This window comes from Pararge aegeria, chromosome 27 (genome assembly GCF_905163445.1).
Source record: "Pararge aegeria chromosome 27, ilParAegt1.1, whole genome shotgun sequence".
Lineage (NCBI taxonomy): Eukaryota > Metazoa > Arthropoda > Insecta > Lepidoptera > Nymphalidae > Pararge > Pararge aegeria.
In genome coordinates this window covers 2,068,908-2,082,543 of record NC_053206.1, presented here as the reverse complement: position 1 = coordinate 2,082,543, position 13,636 = coordinate 2,068,908, and the positions used below count along the sequence as shown (strand labels likewise).

The window sequence follows — 13,636 nt, the reverse complement described above, 5'->3', positions numbered from 1 at the left end:
TATAAAATGAAGAAAATCAAATGTAAGAGTCATAAAAAACTTAAGAATAGGCATTGTTAGGCTGCCTGTCCACCAGAGCGGAGCGAGGCAACGTAGTCGAGAAACGGGCTAATGCGGAGCGGAGTTGCTGTGTTTTTCAATATGCGGAACTAGGCAGATAGTACGCGACGAGTGATTTCCCGCTCATCGCATCCCCGCACGGTTTCCCCCTCCGTTTCCACGTTTTATATGAATTTTTAAACTAGCTCGCAAGTCCCTGTCCACTTAGGAGGAGCGGAGATTTTATGCAATCCTATTGGTTAATATTTCTCCGTTTCTCGACTCCGCTGCCTCGCTCCGCTCTGGTGGCCTGGCAGCCTAAGAGTTATAAAAAAACTATCTATAAGTATTTTGACGGCCGATTGGCGCAGTTTGCAGCGATCCTGCTTTCTGAGTCCAAGGCCGTGGGTTCGATTCCCACAACTGGAAAATGTTCGTGTGATGAGCATGAATATTTTTCAGTGTCTGGGTGTTTATATGTATATTCTAAGTATTTATGTATTTTATTTATAAAAATATTCAACAGTCATCTTAGTACCCATAACACAAGCTACGCTTACTTTGGGGCTAGATGGCGACGTGTGTATTGTCGTAATATATTTATATATTTATATATTTATTTATTAATCGTACTGGACGTTTTCTTCATTTTGTATTATCTGCATACCCTGTGCATGCCCTCAATGCACGCACCTGTCGTCTATATTGTTAACAAGTACCCAACAGGCGCCCGACGGAAGTGACGTAGTTGGCATATGTTTATTACAAGATACTGTTTTATGTTCATTTAATTATTTGATTGATATTCCTATATCATGAATTATTACACTAACCGACCAAATTGTATAAGCTATCTAAATATTGACGGCCGATCCTGCTTTCTGAGTCCAAGGCCGTGGGTTCGAATCCCACTACTGGAAAATGTTTGTGTGATGAGCATGAATCTTTTTCAGTGTCTGGGTGTTTATATGTATATTCTAAGTACTTATGTATATTATATATAAAAAATATTCATCAGTCATCTTAGTACCCATAACACAAGTTACGCTTACTTTGGGGCTAGATGGCGATGTGTGTATTGTCGTAGTATATTTATTTATTAAATGTTGATTTGATACATTGATGAAAACACTATAAATAGGGTAGTAGAATTAATAAGCGGGCATTATACGTGTGAGATTGAACCAGGGTGTTAGTCTGCCCGAAGTTCTCTTCTTCGTCGTCGTTTACTTCATTACTGAAGGTCGTATCCGGATTCAAGTTCCTTCGTATCGATTTTTACTACAGCCTTCCATCCTGTTCAATCCTCGGCCTTTTTGATAGCTTCTGTGATAGGGAGGCCTGTGAGCGACTTTACCTGGTCAGACCAGCTACGAGATGATCGGCCACGTGGTCTTTTACCCTCCACCTTACCTACAAGTATTAACTTATCCATATTACCGGGCAGGCGTCGAGCAATGTGACCAAAGTAGCTAAGAATATTCTTGTAGCACAATGTGGAGAGCCTGGCGTAGCTGCTCGAGGATCGATAAATTAGTTCTCTTAGCGGTCCATTGTACACGTAGCACCAACACCACATTTCAAAGGCATCTATTTTTATTTCCTTTCAGCCGTTTGAACTGTCCATGCCTCAGAACCATAGAGGAAGATTGAAAATACTAATGTTTGAACTAGTCTCTTTTTGGCCGAAGTTATATTTGTTTTATTTTTCAGAAATCCTAGTCGTGCGTTATATTATATATAAAAGAAAGGTGTGTTAGTTATACTAAAATAATATTACCTCTCGCGATCACAGGGCTCTTGACCAGGGTATGCATGTAGAAGGGAGATGGCGTTATACGAAAAAATTCTTCTCAATTATGAGACATGCAAACATTTCAGGGTAGGCAGTTCTTTTATGATTGTATGAAGTGCACGCCACTGCGCGCGATGCAGTCATCATCCTTAATTAGAAAAGGCATAGAATTTTATAAATTTAAAATGCATATAAAAAAATCTTTCGGCATCGACGGTAGGGGAGCCGTAGCTTAATTGGTGAAAGCGCTCAGGCCGCGATTGCCCGAGAGTCGCAGGTTCCGAAATTTTTTATATGCATTTTAAATTTATAAAATTGATAATTTCTCCAAGTGTAGGTAAAAACACTAATAAAATTATAAAAATACAAAAAAGCAATGTGTCATCTCTTGTTTCAAACGTGTCTCATTGTAATATGGACCTTTGAAAAAGTAGATCGAAACTGCAACGTTTCCTACTAGATGACGCTACAGTCGCTATATGACTGATGTGAAAGGCATATACTAATTTCGGTATCGACGGTAGGAGAGCCGTAGCTTAATTGGTGAAAGCGCGCAGGCCGCGATTGCCCGAGAGTAGCAGGTTCAAATACTGTCGGTTCCGAAATTTTTTCTATGCATTTTAAATTTATAAAATTGATAATTCCTCCAAGTGTAGGTAAAAACACTAATAAAATTATAAAAAAGCTGTGTGTCATCTCTAGTTTCAAACGTGTCTCATTGTAATATGGACCTTTGAAAAAGTATATCGAAACTGCAACGTTTCCTATTAGATGACGCTACAGTCGCTATAAGACTGATGTGAAAGGCATATACTAATTTCGGCATCGACGGTAGGAGAGCCGTAGCTTAATTGGTGAAAGCGCTAAGGCCGCGATTGCCCGAGAGTCGTAGGTAAAAACATTAATAAAAATAAGGCATAGGATATTACCTACTCGAATATATAGGCACATTGGAGCTGATGTATTCCTTTTTTCCGCCACCAGGTGTGCAGGGTATGCCTATCCATGAATGTGACGATGTACCACATGGCCGAGAAGAATTTGCGCCAAATGTACGAACAAATCGTAGGAATGTCTGTAAGTACAATACATTCAAATCAATTTCAAAAATGTTTTATTCATGTAGACCTTATTACAGGCACTTATGAAGCGTTCACACATATTTATTTATTTATTTATTTATTTATTTATAAGAAATCCAACAGCGTTACAAACTATTTTGCTCAAGGGTTTATCTTATTAAAATAAGGCCAAATCTAGCTTACATATATAAAGCAATAGGTACAAGTGCAACATATACAAAATAATCAGTTACGATATTGACAACAGCATGAATGAGTGTGAGTGGGTGTGAGTGTGCGTAATTGTGTTCATAAGTGTGCAAAAATGAATGATTTCACATAATTTATCATCTCTCGCGATGCAGTTTGGTTATTTAATTTTTCAATTGTGATTTCGATAAATGAATTATATTAAGTTTTGAATTAAATTTGTTATAGTTTCTTGCCAGACGCAATATTATAGAATTCTGAGCATAAGTTGTATTTGACTTGGGGACAACCAGTAGGCGCCGGTGACGTGTTCGAATCGAGGAGGCATTCAATGAGTAGACTGACAGTAAGCTGGGTCAATTTAGTTTGCCTGTCAGAATAGCTTGCAGCAGTAACATATCACTCTGATTTCTTCTTTATTCTAGAGATTCTATTCCGTAATGAGTACAAGCTTCCTCGTAAGTATCGAAAGTTTTAAAATCTTTAAATGCTAAGTACTTAAGAAACTTATTTTGTACGGATTCAAGTCTTTGGGTATGTATGATATAATAAGGTGACCAGATGTTACATAATTGTAAGGGGATGGTGATAACTTCGTTCGCCAACTTAAATCTAAAGCTATGAGGGTTCCAAACGCGCCCTGGTCTAAGAAGAGCCCACATAAAACTTTGCCAGATTTTTTTTGTTATCACCATCTGACAGTCTAGTTAATGTTGAGCTATGAAGTAAGAGCATTTCATACCCAAGCTTTTTTATCATACATGTAATCCTTAATATTATAATAGGATTTTAATTAATGCTTAAGCGCCGTAAATACTCCGTTATTTGTAATGACTACGTTTTCGGACACGAAAAATTATATTAACATAGTGTCACAAAAGTTGGTACTTATGTCTGGTGTCCCAAGAGCTGGCGCTTATATAGCCCAACGGCTAAGTCTAGCTATAAAAATGGCTAAAGGGGCAATAGCGCCAGCATTTTGGGTACCATGCCCATAAGTGAACAGTTAGACGGCTTATATTTATTATAAATATTAATTTTAGTTTGTAATTATTATTTCCATCTATATGTATTATTATGTATAGGATTTTTCTATAAGCTTAAGTTTTATATAAACTTTGAACTTATTGAGAGACATCTCAAGGATTTCATCTGGTAATTTTTTATAAAAAGATATACAATTACCCTTAAATGAATTACCAATATATATATAATACTTGTGTTCCGTTTCTTAGTGTTCAGTTTGTTAATATACATAATACAATGTCAATCAGTCAATCAATTTTTATTTTGCTCGGATATGGTACATGCAACATGTCTACATAGGTGTTAAATAATTTTTATAAGTGTCACATATCCTAAGGTTGCCTGGCAGAGATCACTTTAAAGCGATAAGGCCGCCTATTGTACCTTTTATTCTTTATATGAATTGTTTATTTTTTTAATGCTTTGTATTTGGTGTACAATGGAGTGTATTTGATTTAATTGATTTGATTAAAGGAATTGAATTATAAATTTTGAAACCCCTTTAACTCCTAAGTTTTTTCATAGAAGTTCAAGCCATCGTCTATAAATAGAGCAACACTCAGAAGGTCATGCAATGAACGTCGTGACAAGTGCAAAGTGCATGCTACGATAAGCCAAGCTAAGCCATCTAGTAGGAAACTGTAGCTATAAGACTGACTGATGTGAAAGGCATAAACTAATTTCGGCATCGAGGGTAGGAGAGCCGTAGCTCAGTGGTCTAAGCGCTCAGACCGCGATTGCCAGAGTCGCAGGGTTTTATATGCATTCTAAATTCATAAAACTATTTGGAACCCTCGTATATGTATGAACGCTTCATAAGTGCCTGTGATAGGCCTATATGAATAAAGAAATTTTGAATTTTAATTTGAATTTAATTTCCCGAAGTGTAGGTAAAAACACTAATAAAAATAATAGTTTAAAAAAACTAAAAAAAAAAACGCTTTCTATAGAAAACCGAACTGAAAAATAGAGAATAAATTTAAATTAAAAATAGTGTTAAAAATTTCAATAAATATAAATTTATAAAAGTGTGAATAAGAAAATATATTTTATTGTAAAAAAAAAGCGCATGATGTCAACAGTTATAAATAATTTATTGACAGATTTGAGTAGAGTGATTATCATTTTGATAATATTTTAAAGACGGCCGAATGGCGCAGTGGGTAGCGACCCTGCTTTCTGAGTCCAAGGCCGTGGGTTCGATTCCCACAACTGGAAAATGTTCGTGTGATGAGCATGAATGTTTTTCAGTGTCTGGGTGTTTATATGTATATTATAAGTATTTATGTATATTATTCATAAAAATATTCATCAGTTATCTTAGTACCCATAACACAAGCTACGCTTACTTTGGGACTAGATGGCGGCGTGTGTATTGTCGTAGTATATTTAAAAAGCACCCCACGCTTTTTTTTTAAATAAAATAATGACCGTTTTCTTTCAGATAAGCCCGAATGACAAGCTTCCGCAGAAGTTTTGTTGGGAATGCGTGGCCAGATTGTCTTCTGCTAGCAGCTTCCAGAACAAGGCGTTGAGATGTCAGACTCTATTACTAAATCGACTTGATGCGGAAAAATACGTAAGTTTCTTCATTCATTTATACCTCTACTCTTAGTACAAGTTTCAATTTTTTTTTTTTAAATACTTAACATACATCAGCATAAAATTAATCTTATTTATATCGTTTTAAAGCTCAGATTTGCCTACAATTCTTCAGGTAGGGCTTTTGGCAGAACGTTTATTAAATTAAAATAGGAAGAACAGAATTTAAGACTCTAAAACAAGTGACTCTAAGCCTACTTTACGTAGAAAATGTGTAAACATTTTTATACTCACTAGGAATGTTTGACGAGTAAAAGAAATATGTCATTGTACACTATAACTGAATTCATAATCTGGATTTTAACTTATCGAGTAATTTTTTTTTGTATCTACAGATTACAATTAGAGACATAAAATCCATAAGCAGAGCGGCTAATCAATTGAAATCTAGTTTAGGTCAAAAAATATATGAGCCAAACGAGTGCGATGTCGTTTTAATTGAAAACAAGGATGTCGAAGTTAAAATTGAGGAGAGTAACGAGTTTAACGGGGTCAATGAGTTCAATGGAGCCGACGATAACGGTCTCGACGGCGATAACGATAACGGATTCACTAACCAAGACGCCAACGTTAACGACAACGATAGCAACAGCGAGTACAAATGCCCGGTGGAAGTTAAAGATGAAAATACGAACAACGAAATTTTTTTCGAAGAGTATCCGGTGTTCGACGAAAGCGACAATGTGACTTTAAGCGAAATAAACAAGAAGGATAAAGTTAAAAAGAAAAAGGCGGTTAAGAAAGTTAAGCAAACAAAAGGTGCGATAAAAGTTAAACGAAGGAAAGAAGACGACGACAATCCTTCTAGCACAATGGACAAGTGAGTGTTAAAATGCTGTTGTACAATCATTTACCTGAGAAAATCGTTAACACTCAAAGTTTACCAATATTTAAAAAACTTTTTATTGAACATGTACAAAATACCGTTCAGTTAAGTTTATGTGACGTGTTATTCAAAATCCAAATTTTCTTGATTTATGCAGGCCTATCACAGGCACTTATGAAGCGTTCATACATATTTGTTTACATAATTGTAAGGGGATGGTGATAACTTCGTTCGCCAACTTTAACCTAAAGCTACGAGGGTTCCAAACGCGCCCTGGTCTAAGAAGAGCCCACAACAAACTTAGCCGGGTAAATTTTTTTTGTTATCACCATCTCACAGTAAATTTATAGAGTGTATGTATGTACTTTTGTATGTTTTGATATATACAGGGTTATATGAAAATAAGGCCGAGAGCTTTCTGGCCTTTAGTGTTAAAACAAACAACTTTTGTTCGACGAGTTTTGTCAAATATATACTTAGGTAATTTTTTTTTTTTAAATTTCAATACCGCCGTTTCTAATTTAAAAAAAAAATTACAGATACAAAATTTCAGACGTGAAACGCAGGAAAACCACCGACACACTAGACGAATCGCTGTTCACGATCGCAACACTGACATATGAGGAGCAAATCGCGGAGATACAGACAAGACAGAACACCGCGTCCTACAAGACGTCACCGTTCAAGTGCGGCGCGTGCTATCGCGGGTTCCACGTCAGGGACAGATACGACGCACACGTCGTCAGGCACAGCGAGGTGAGTCACGCGAACATGCTCGCTAGCGGCCGGTTATTGGTTGATATAATGAATAAAAATGAGATAGTCTATACATTCCCCTATCAACCCCCCTTTAAGGTGTAATTTTTAAAAGTTATAATAATAATAATAAAAATCCTTTATTGAAAAAACACTATTGTTAATACAAGATTTTAAACCTGTGAATCCATTTTCAAAAATCTAAATGTCAGTTTCAAACAGTTCAAATTTGGAACGCGTTCTTTGTTTAAAAAATTTACATTTACGACACTTATTGGGAAAATGCGTTTAAAAAAATATCCATCTCACCTTTCATGATTCTGTAAACGGCATTCATGGCTTCCTAAATAATTTATCTTTATCATAGTGCTATTTATAGAAGTATAAGTCTACAATGAAATATATAAAAATCGTAAAGAATGCGTCAACTTGCACCGAAATCGCATGAAAATGGCTAAAACGTGGTGCCGGTATTTGACCTTTATAGCGATAAAAATACAACGAAATTCACAAATCCAATTGATAAAATAGCTTTCTTGTTTCTTTATGAACATAAAATAACCTAAATGTTTATCAATTAATATTAACAATATGGCAAATGGCCGCAAACTCAGCCTTATGCTGTGCAATAGCTACAATGTGAGCTGATTTTAGGTCTGCTCCAGTATAAGACTGAGCAAACAATCGCGTCGCCCGTTCCATTATTACTATAACTAGAGTAAAAATTAATAAAAAATTTAAATAAAAAAATCCAAATAAACTGTAAAAGAGAACAAATAAAACTAAAACTAACACAAACAGTACATATTTAACAGTTTAAAGTAAACAAGTAAGCCCTTAAACAAAGAAGTAAAATTATATAGCCCTGTTCCTACAATTTTGGCTATAAAATGCGAAAAATATTCTTCTAAGCCGACTAGTATTACCAGAGATTAATGCAAACAAACGAACAAAACTCTTCGGCTCTTTACTAGTGTCGATATACAGGATAATTCTGAAAACACTGCGGTTTTTTTTTGGTGGTCCGGTTTCGGTAATAGAACACATTTCCACTAAATTTTTCATATTTTTTTTTTTACCATGTCCGAGCATAAAATAAGCAAATCATGGCTACTCGTAATAGGGTATCTACCTAAATAAATAATAGCCCACTACCGTCTTAGCGTACCACCAGGTGAGACTGCAGTCATGGGCTAACTTGTAGTGGATTAAAAAAAAATACATCGTAATGTGTGGCATGCATAGGTAACTAATTGGTTTTTCAATTTTAATTGTTTAAGTTATTATTATGCTTTATTTTATGGAATCACCGCTGCGACGATACGACCGAGTGCGAGTTAACAGCTGAGAGCTATTGTAGGGTGCCCATAATTATCTTTTCCGGGGACTAATCTTTTGTAACCGTTAATTTCGGTATCGTTAAGTAAATCAAAAAAAAAAAATATATATGTTCATAAATTTGATTCATGTATGACATATTAAAATATCCGCACTGATACAAAAGTTATCCTGTCGATACGTACCAATGCTGATTGAAGCCTCTATGGACAATTTGTTGCAGCAAAGCGGCGCCTACGAGTGCTTTATCTGTAAAACTCGTCTAAAGACGGGACGAGCTCTGAGGAAGCACCTCACAGCGCAGCACACAGAGAAATTCAGCTGTAAAGGCTGTCCTTTCGTCACCAGGAACAGGTATGACTACATCCCCGTGAAGAGCCCCGGAGCTGAAGCCCTATATGACGTTACGATGAAACTGTCTACTTTTTGGGCGCCCCTGAACCCTTACACTCGGGATTTATAATGGCGCCCGTAACGTAAGACATTGAATATAATCTCAAAGATTTCCCTGGTACATTATTGAGGGCATGCAATTGATAAACGACTAAGACACCGGGAGGTATATTTGCATCGTTCGAGTCCATTTAGGACTGAGGTGCATCGATAATGCAGTCGTATTTATATCAAAATACCCACCAACTCTACGTCATGAACATTGGTTGCTAATCAAATATAATTTTAATTGTTTCTCGAAAACTAACTATTCAATAAAATATCGGACAAATATGAATTTATAGTTATCAAAAGTTTCATTATTTACCCACTTTGTAAATTTACTGTACCATAATGCAGGAGTATACTGTTTTTGTCTTGGGCGCCCCTAAACCTCTTGTTACGCTCGGAATTCATCCCGGCGCCCCTAACGTAATACATTGCAAATCATCTGGCGCATTGGTGAGCCGTTTATTCAAAGCAGGGGTACACTCGGGATTTTTACCGGCGGTTTATAGATGGCGATGAGTGTATTGTCGTAGTATATTTATTTATTTATTTATTTATTTATATGGGCGGCCAAAACACCCGCACCATTCCATTTGCTGTGCATGTAACAATATGCCAACTAATTACAGAGGCGTGGCGAGGGAACACGAGAAATGGCACGCCGGAGCAAAATACCAATGCCCGCACTGCCCCAGCGAGTTCGAGTAAGTACGAGTAAATATATAATAGTAAATATATGTGGGATATTTTAAAGAATTGGGGCGAAACACTCACTTTTTTATATTTCTTGATGGAAACAAAAACAAAACACGGCGTACATCTTTTATTTCGTTTGACAACTCTGACTGACATTACATCTTTCAACGGTTGACATCTTGAGTGACAATTTAATGCTACCAACGTACAACAACAAAAAAATAAAAAGTACCAATTACTATTAAATTATACCACATATATGACGGCCGATCGGCGCAGTTTGCTGTGAGCCTGCTTTCGGAGTCCAAGGCCGTGAGTTCGATTCCCACAACGGGAAAATGTTTGTGTGATGAGCATGAATGTTTTTCAGTGTCTGAGTGTTTATCTGGATATATTATAAGTTTTTTTATCTATATAATTCATAAAAATATTCATCAGGCATCTTAGTACCCATAACACAAGCTACACTTACTATATAAAATTACTGTAACTGTAATTTAACACTGTAACAGTGTTTCTACCTACCCTTGGAGGGAATATTAATTCTTTAGCAGTCCTATTTTTGAACAAATGAGAGAGAAAATTTTGCACGCCTTTATGGCAAAACATGTTTGTCTCAATTTTATTTCGTACCTATTTACCATATATTTGACAGCCGATTGGCGCAGTTTGCAGCGACCCTGCTTTCTGAGCCCAACGCCGTGGGTTCGATTCCCACTACTGGAAAATTTTTGTGTGATGAACATGAATGTTTAACAGTGTTTATATGTATTTTCTAATTATTTATGTATATAATTCATAAAAATATTCATCACTCATCTTACTACCCATAACACAAGCTACGCTTACTTTGGGGCTAGATGGCGATGTGTGTATCGTCGTAGTATATTTATATTTATTTATTTATTTCTTTATTTTTATTATATATTATGTAACCCATGTTTAATGCAAATAAATGAAATTTTTATTATTATAAGAGACCGATGTGTTGATGACGATGACGATGATTCCAGCAAGCTGACCACGTACATGGGCCACATACGTATAAAGCACGTATCGGATTTCGTTTGCGAACTGTGCGGGTACACGTTCGTGAGCAAAAAGGGGATAGACGTGCACAAGAAGAAAAAACATCGGCTGGCGGACAAAAATGTGAGTATCAACGTCATTTGGACCAATGCATGAGTTTAAAGAATATGTTAAAACACATTTATTACAGCGAGGTTACTATACAATTGATGAATTTCTTAATGACAATGTTGCTTGGAAGCGTCCGGCTCCGCTTTCATCTCTCACAGGATAGAAAAATTAATGTTAAAATTTAAAATGTTAATTGTTGATGTTGGAAAAGAGCAACTGCTGAGTTTCTTGCCGGCTTCTTCTCGGTAGAATCTGACTTCCGAACCGGTGTTAGAGTCACTACAGACAGACAGAATTGACGTTTCAAAAGTTTGTATTTTTTTTAACAAAACACTGTTTCAAACTATTTTGTCTGTATTGTCGTAGTACATTTAAAAAAAAAAAAAGAGTTCTTGCCATTTTTTTTTTTACAGGTAAGTCTAGACGGGCCATACTGTGAGCTATGTGAAGTGAGGTTTATATCTGAAGAGGCGCATTCAAGACATCTGAACTTATCCTCCAGACATAGCAGCGATAACGATCCGTGAGTTAACTTACACATTTAAAAAAAAAAAACTTAAATCAAAATTCCATACTTACTCACTGAATGTACATAGACATTTGAAACGTCAAGTCAGTCTGTTTGTAGTGACTCTACCACCGGTTCAGAAGGCAGATTCCACCGAGAAGAGTCGGCAAGAAACTCAGTAGATTGCTCTTTTTCTACATCATTTCACAGTTTACAATCTTTTAAACTTTCTATCTTGTGAGAGATGAGAGCTTGGGTTTATATAAGCACTTTTCCAATGCCAATGCACAAGTTTAAAGAATTTGTTAAAACACATTTATTACAGCGAAGTTACTATACAATTGATGAATTTTTTAATGACAAGGTTGCTTGGATGCATCCGGCTCCGCTTCCATCTCTCACAAGATAGAAAAATGCCGGCTTCTTCTCGGTAGAATCTGCCTTCCGGATGGAAGAATCACTCAAACAGACAGACTTGACGTTTCAAAAGTGCTTATATTAGGCCTACTTGAAATAAATGAATTTTGAATTTTGAATTTTGATTTTTTTTAGTTTTTCTAAAAAAGGTTCGACAGTTGACTTTCCATAATTCAAACAGTACCTTTTTTTCTATTGTTAGTGTCGATTTTTCTACAAACGATAACGAATAAGACGAAAGGATAACATTTTTGAAAAGATTTTTATCATGTTACGCCAAAGAAGTATAACTTCTAACGCGTTACATAAGTACACACACGTTTTATTTTTGCAGTAATCGTATACGCAACGACTCTCAAAGTATGAACACGGAGAAGAACGGACGGATAATGAGAAAGATAGAGAGGCGACCCACCATTCACCCGCGGACCAGCTTGTCGGGTCCCGAAGGCGCTCCAGTTACGTGCGAACAGGTCACTTCTTAGTTTTTACCATCACACAATATGACAAAATTATCCTAAACTACCCTAAAGTATTAAGAAAGGAAAGATATAATTTTTTTTTATTAGTTCCAATATATACAATGTGTAAAAAAACCAAAATAATACTTCGCAGGCTTTAGAGGTACATTGTGTACTGTATCTGTGGAAACCGAAACCCAATAGTTTTTGAGTAAACCACTGCCATAGTTTTTACTGAAATAAATCAGAAGCAGCCCTAACATCACATGCAAAATTAAAATGTTGTAGCTGTTCTAGCCAGGTCTATTAAGTCAGCTGTATAGCAGCCAGTGTAGCTGCGCAAGTTAAGTTATTTAGAGTAAAAAAAGGTCAGAGGTCGTGGGTGAAAGGGGCCCGTCAATTAATTTGCTTCCAAATTCTGCAGTGGGCGAGTACTGCCCTAGCTTGTAGCCGTTGATTGCGTGGCCCAGAAGAAGCAGGCGGAGACAAGAGGTGGTCTTCAGCTGCAACAGGAACCGGCACGTTGAGCAGGCTGAGACACGAGGTGGTCTTCAGCTGCATCAGGAACCGGCACGTTGGCGATGCAACGCTGGTGATCGGCGTCGGAGGTGACGACGACAACAACAGAGTGTCAAATTTGGACCGAAGCAGGCGGAGACACGAGGTGGTCTTCAGCTGCATCAGGAACCGGCACGTTGAGCAGGCGGAGACATGAGGTGGTCTTCAGCTGCACCAGGAACCGACACGTTGAGCAGGCGGAGACACGAGGTGGTCTTCAGCTGCATCAGGAACCGGCACGTCGAGCAGGCGGAGACATGAGGTGGTCTTTAGCTGCACCAGGAACCGTCACGTTGAGCAGGCGGAGACACGAGGTGGTCTTCAGCTGCATCAGGAACCGGCACGTTGGCGATGCAACGCTGGTGATCGGCGTCGGAGGTGACGTCGTTAACAACAGAGTGTCAAATTTGGACCGAAGCAGGCGGAGACACGAGGTGGTCTTCAGCTGCATGAGGAACCGGCACGTTGAGCAGGCGGAGACACGAGGTGGTCTTCAGCTGCACCAGAAACCGACACGTTGAGCAGGCGGAGACACGAGGTGGTCTTCAGCTGCATCAGGAACCGGCACGTTGGCGATGCAACGCTGGTGATCGGCGTCGGAGGTGACGTCGACAACAACAGAGTGTCAAATTTGGACCGAAGCAGGCGGAGACACGAGGTGGTCTTCAGCTGCATCAGGAACCGGCACGTTGAGCAGGCGAAGACACGAGGTGGTCTTCAGCTGCACCAGGAACCGACACGTTGAGCAGGCGGAGACATGAG

The 13,636-nt window shown here is 37.7% G+C and overlaps 1 protein-coding gene across 1 annotated transcript in view; it reads left to right on the top strand.

The window, feature by feature from the left end:
* Positions 1–13,636, top strand: part of LOC120635805 (zinc finger protein 58-like) — a 29,228-nt gene that overhangs the window by 3,567 nt on the left and 12,025 nt on the right. The window contains exons 5-13 of the mRNA XM_039906966.1: positions 2,819–2,911; positions 5,576–5,710; positions 6,069–6,553; positions 7,099–7,315; positions 8,877–9,007; positions 9,724–9,798; positions 10,804–10,942; positions 11,344–11,453; positions 12,190–12,328. Coding sequence (XP_039762900.1) covers positions 2,819–2,911; positions 5,576–5,710; positions 6,069–6,553; positions 7,099–7,315; positions 8,877–9,007; positions 9,724–9,798; positions 10,804–10,942; positions 11,344–11,453; positions 12,190–12,328 — 1,524 coding nt within the window. The remainder of the gene's footprint in view (positions 1–2,818; positions 2,912–5,575; positions 5,711–6,068; positions 6,554–7,098; positions 7,316–8,876; positions 9,008–9,723; positions 9,799–10,803; positions 10,943–11,343; positions 11,454–12,189; positions 12,329–13,636) is intronic.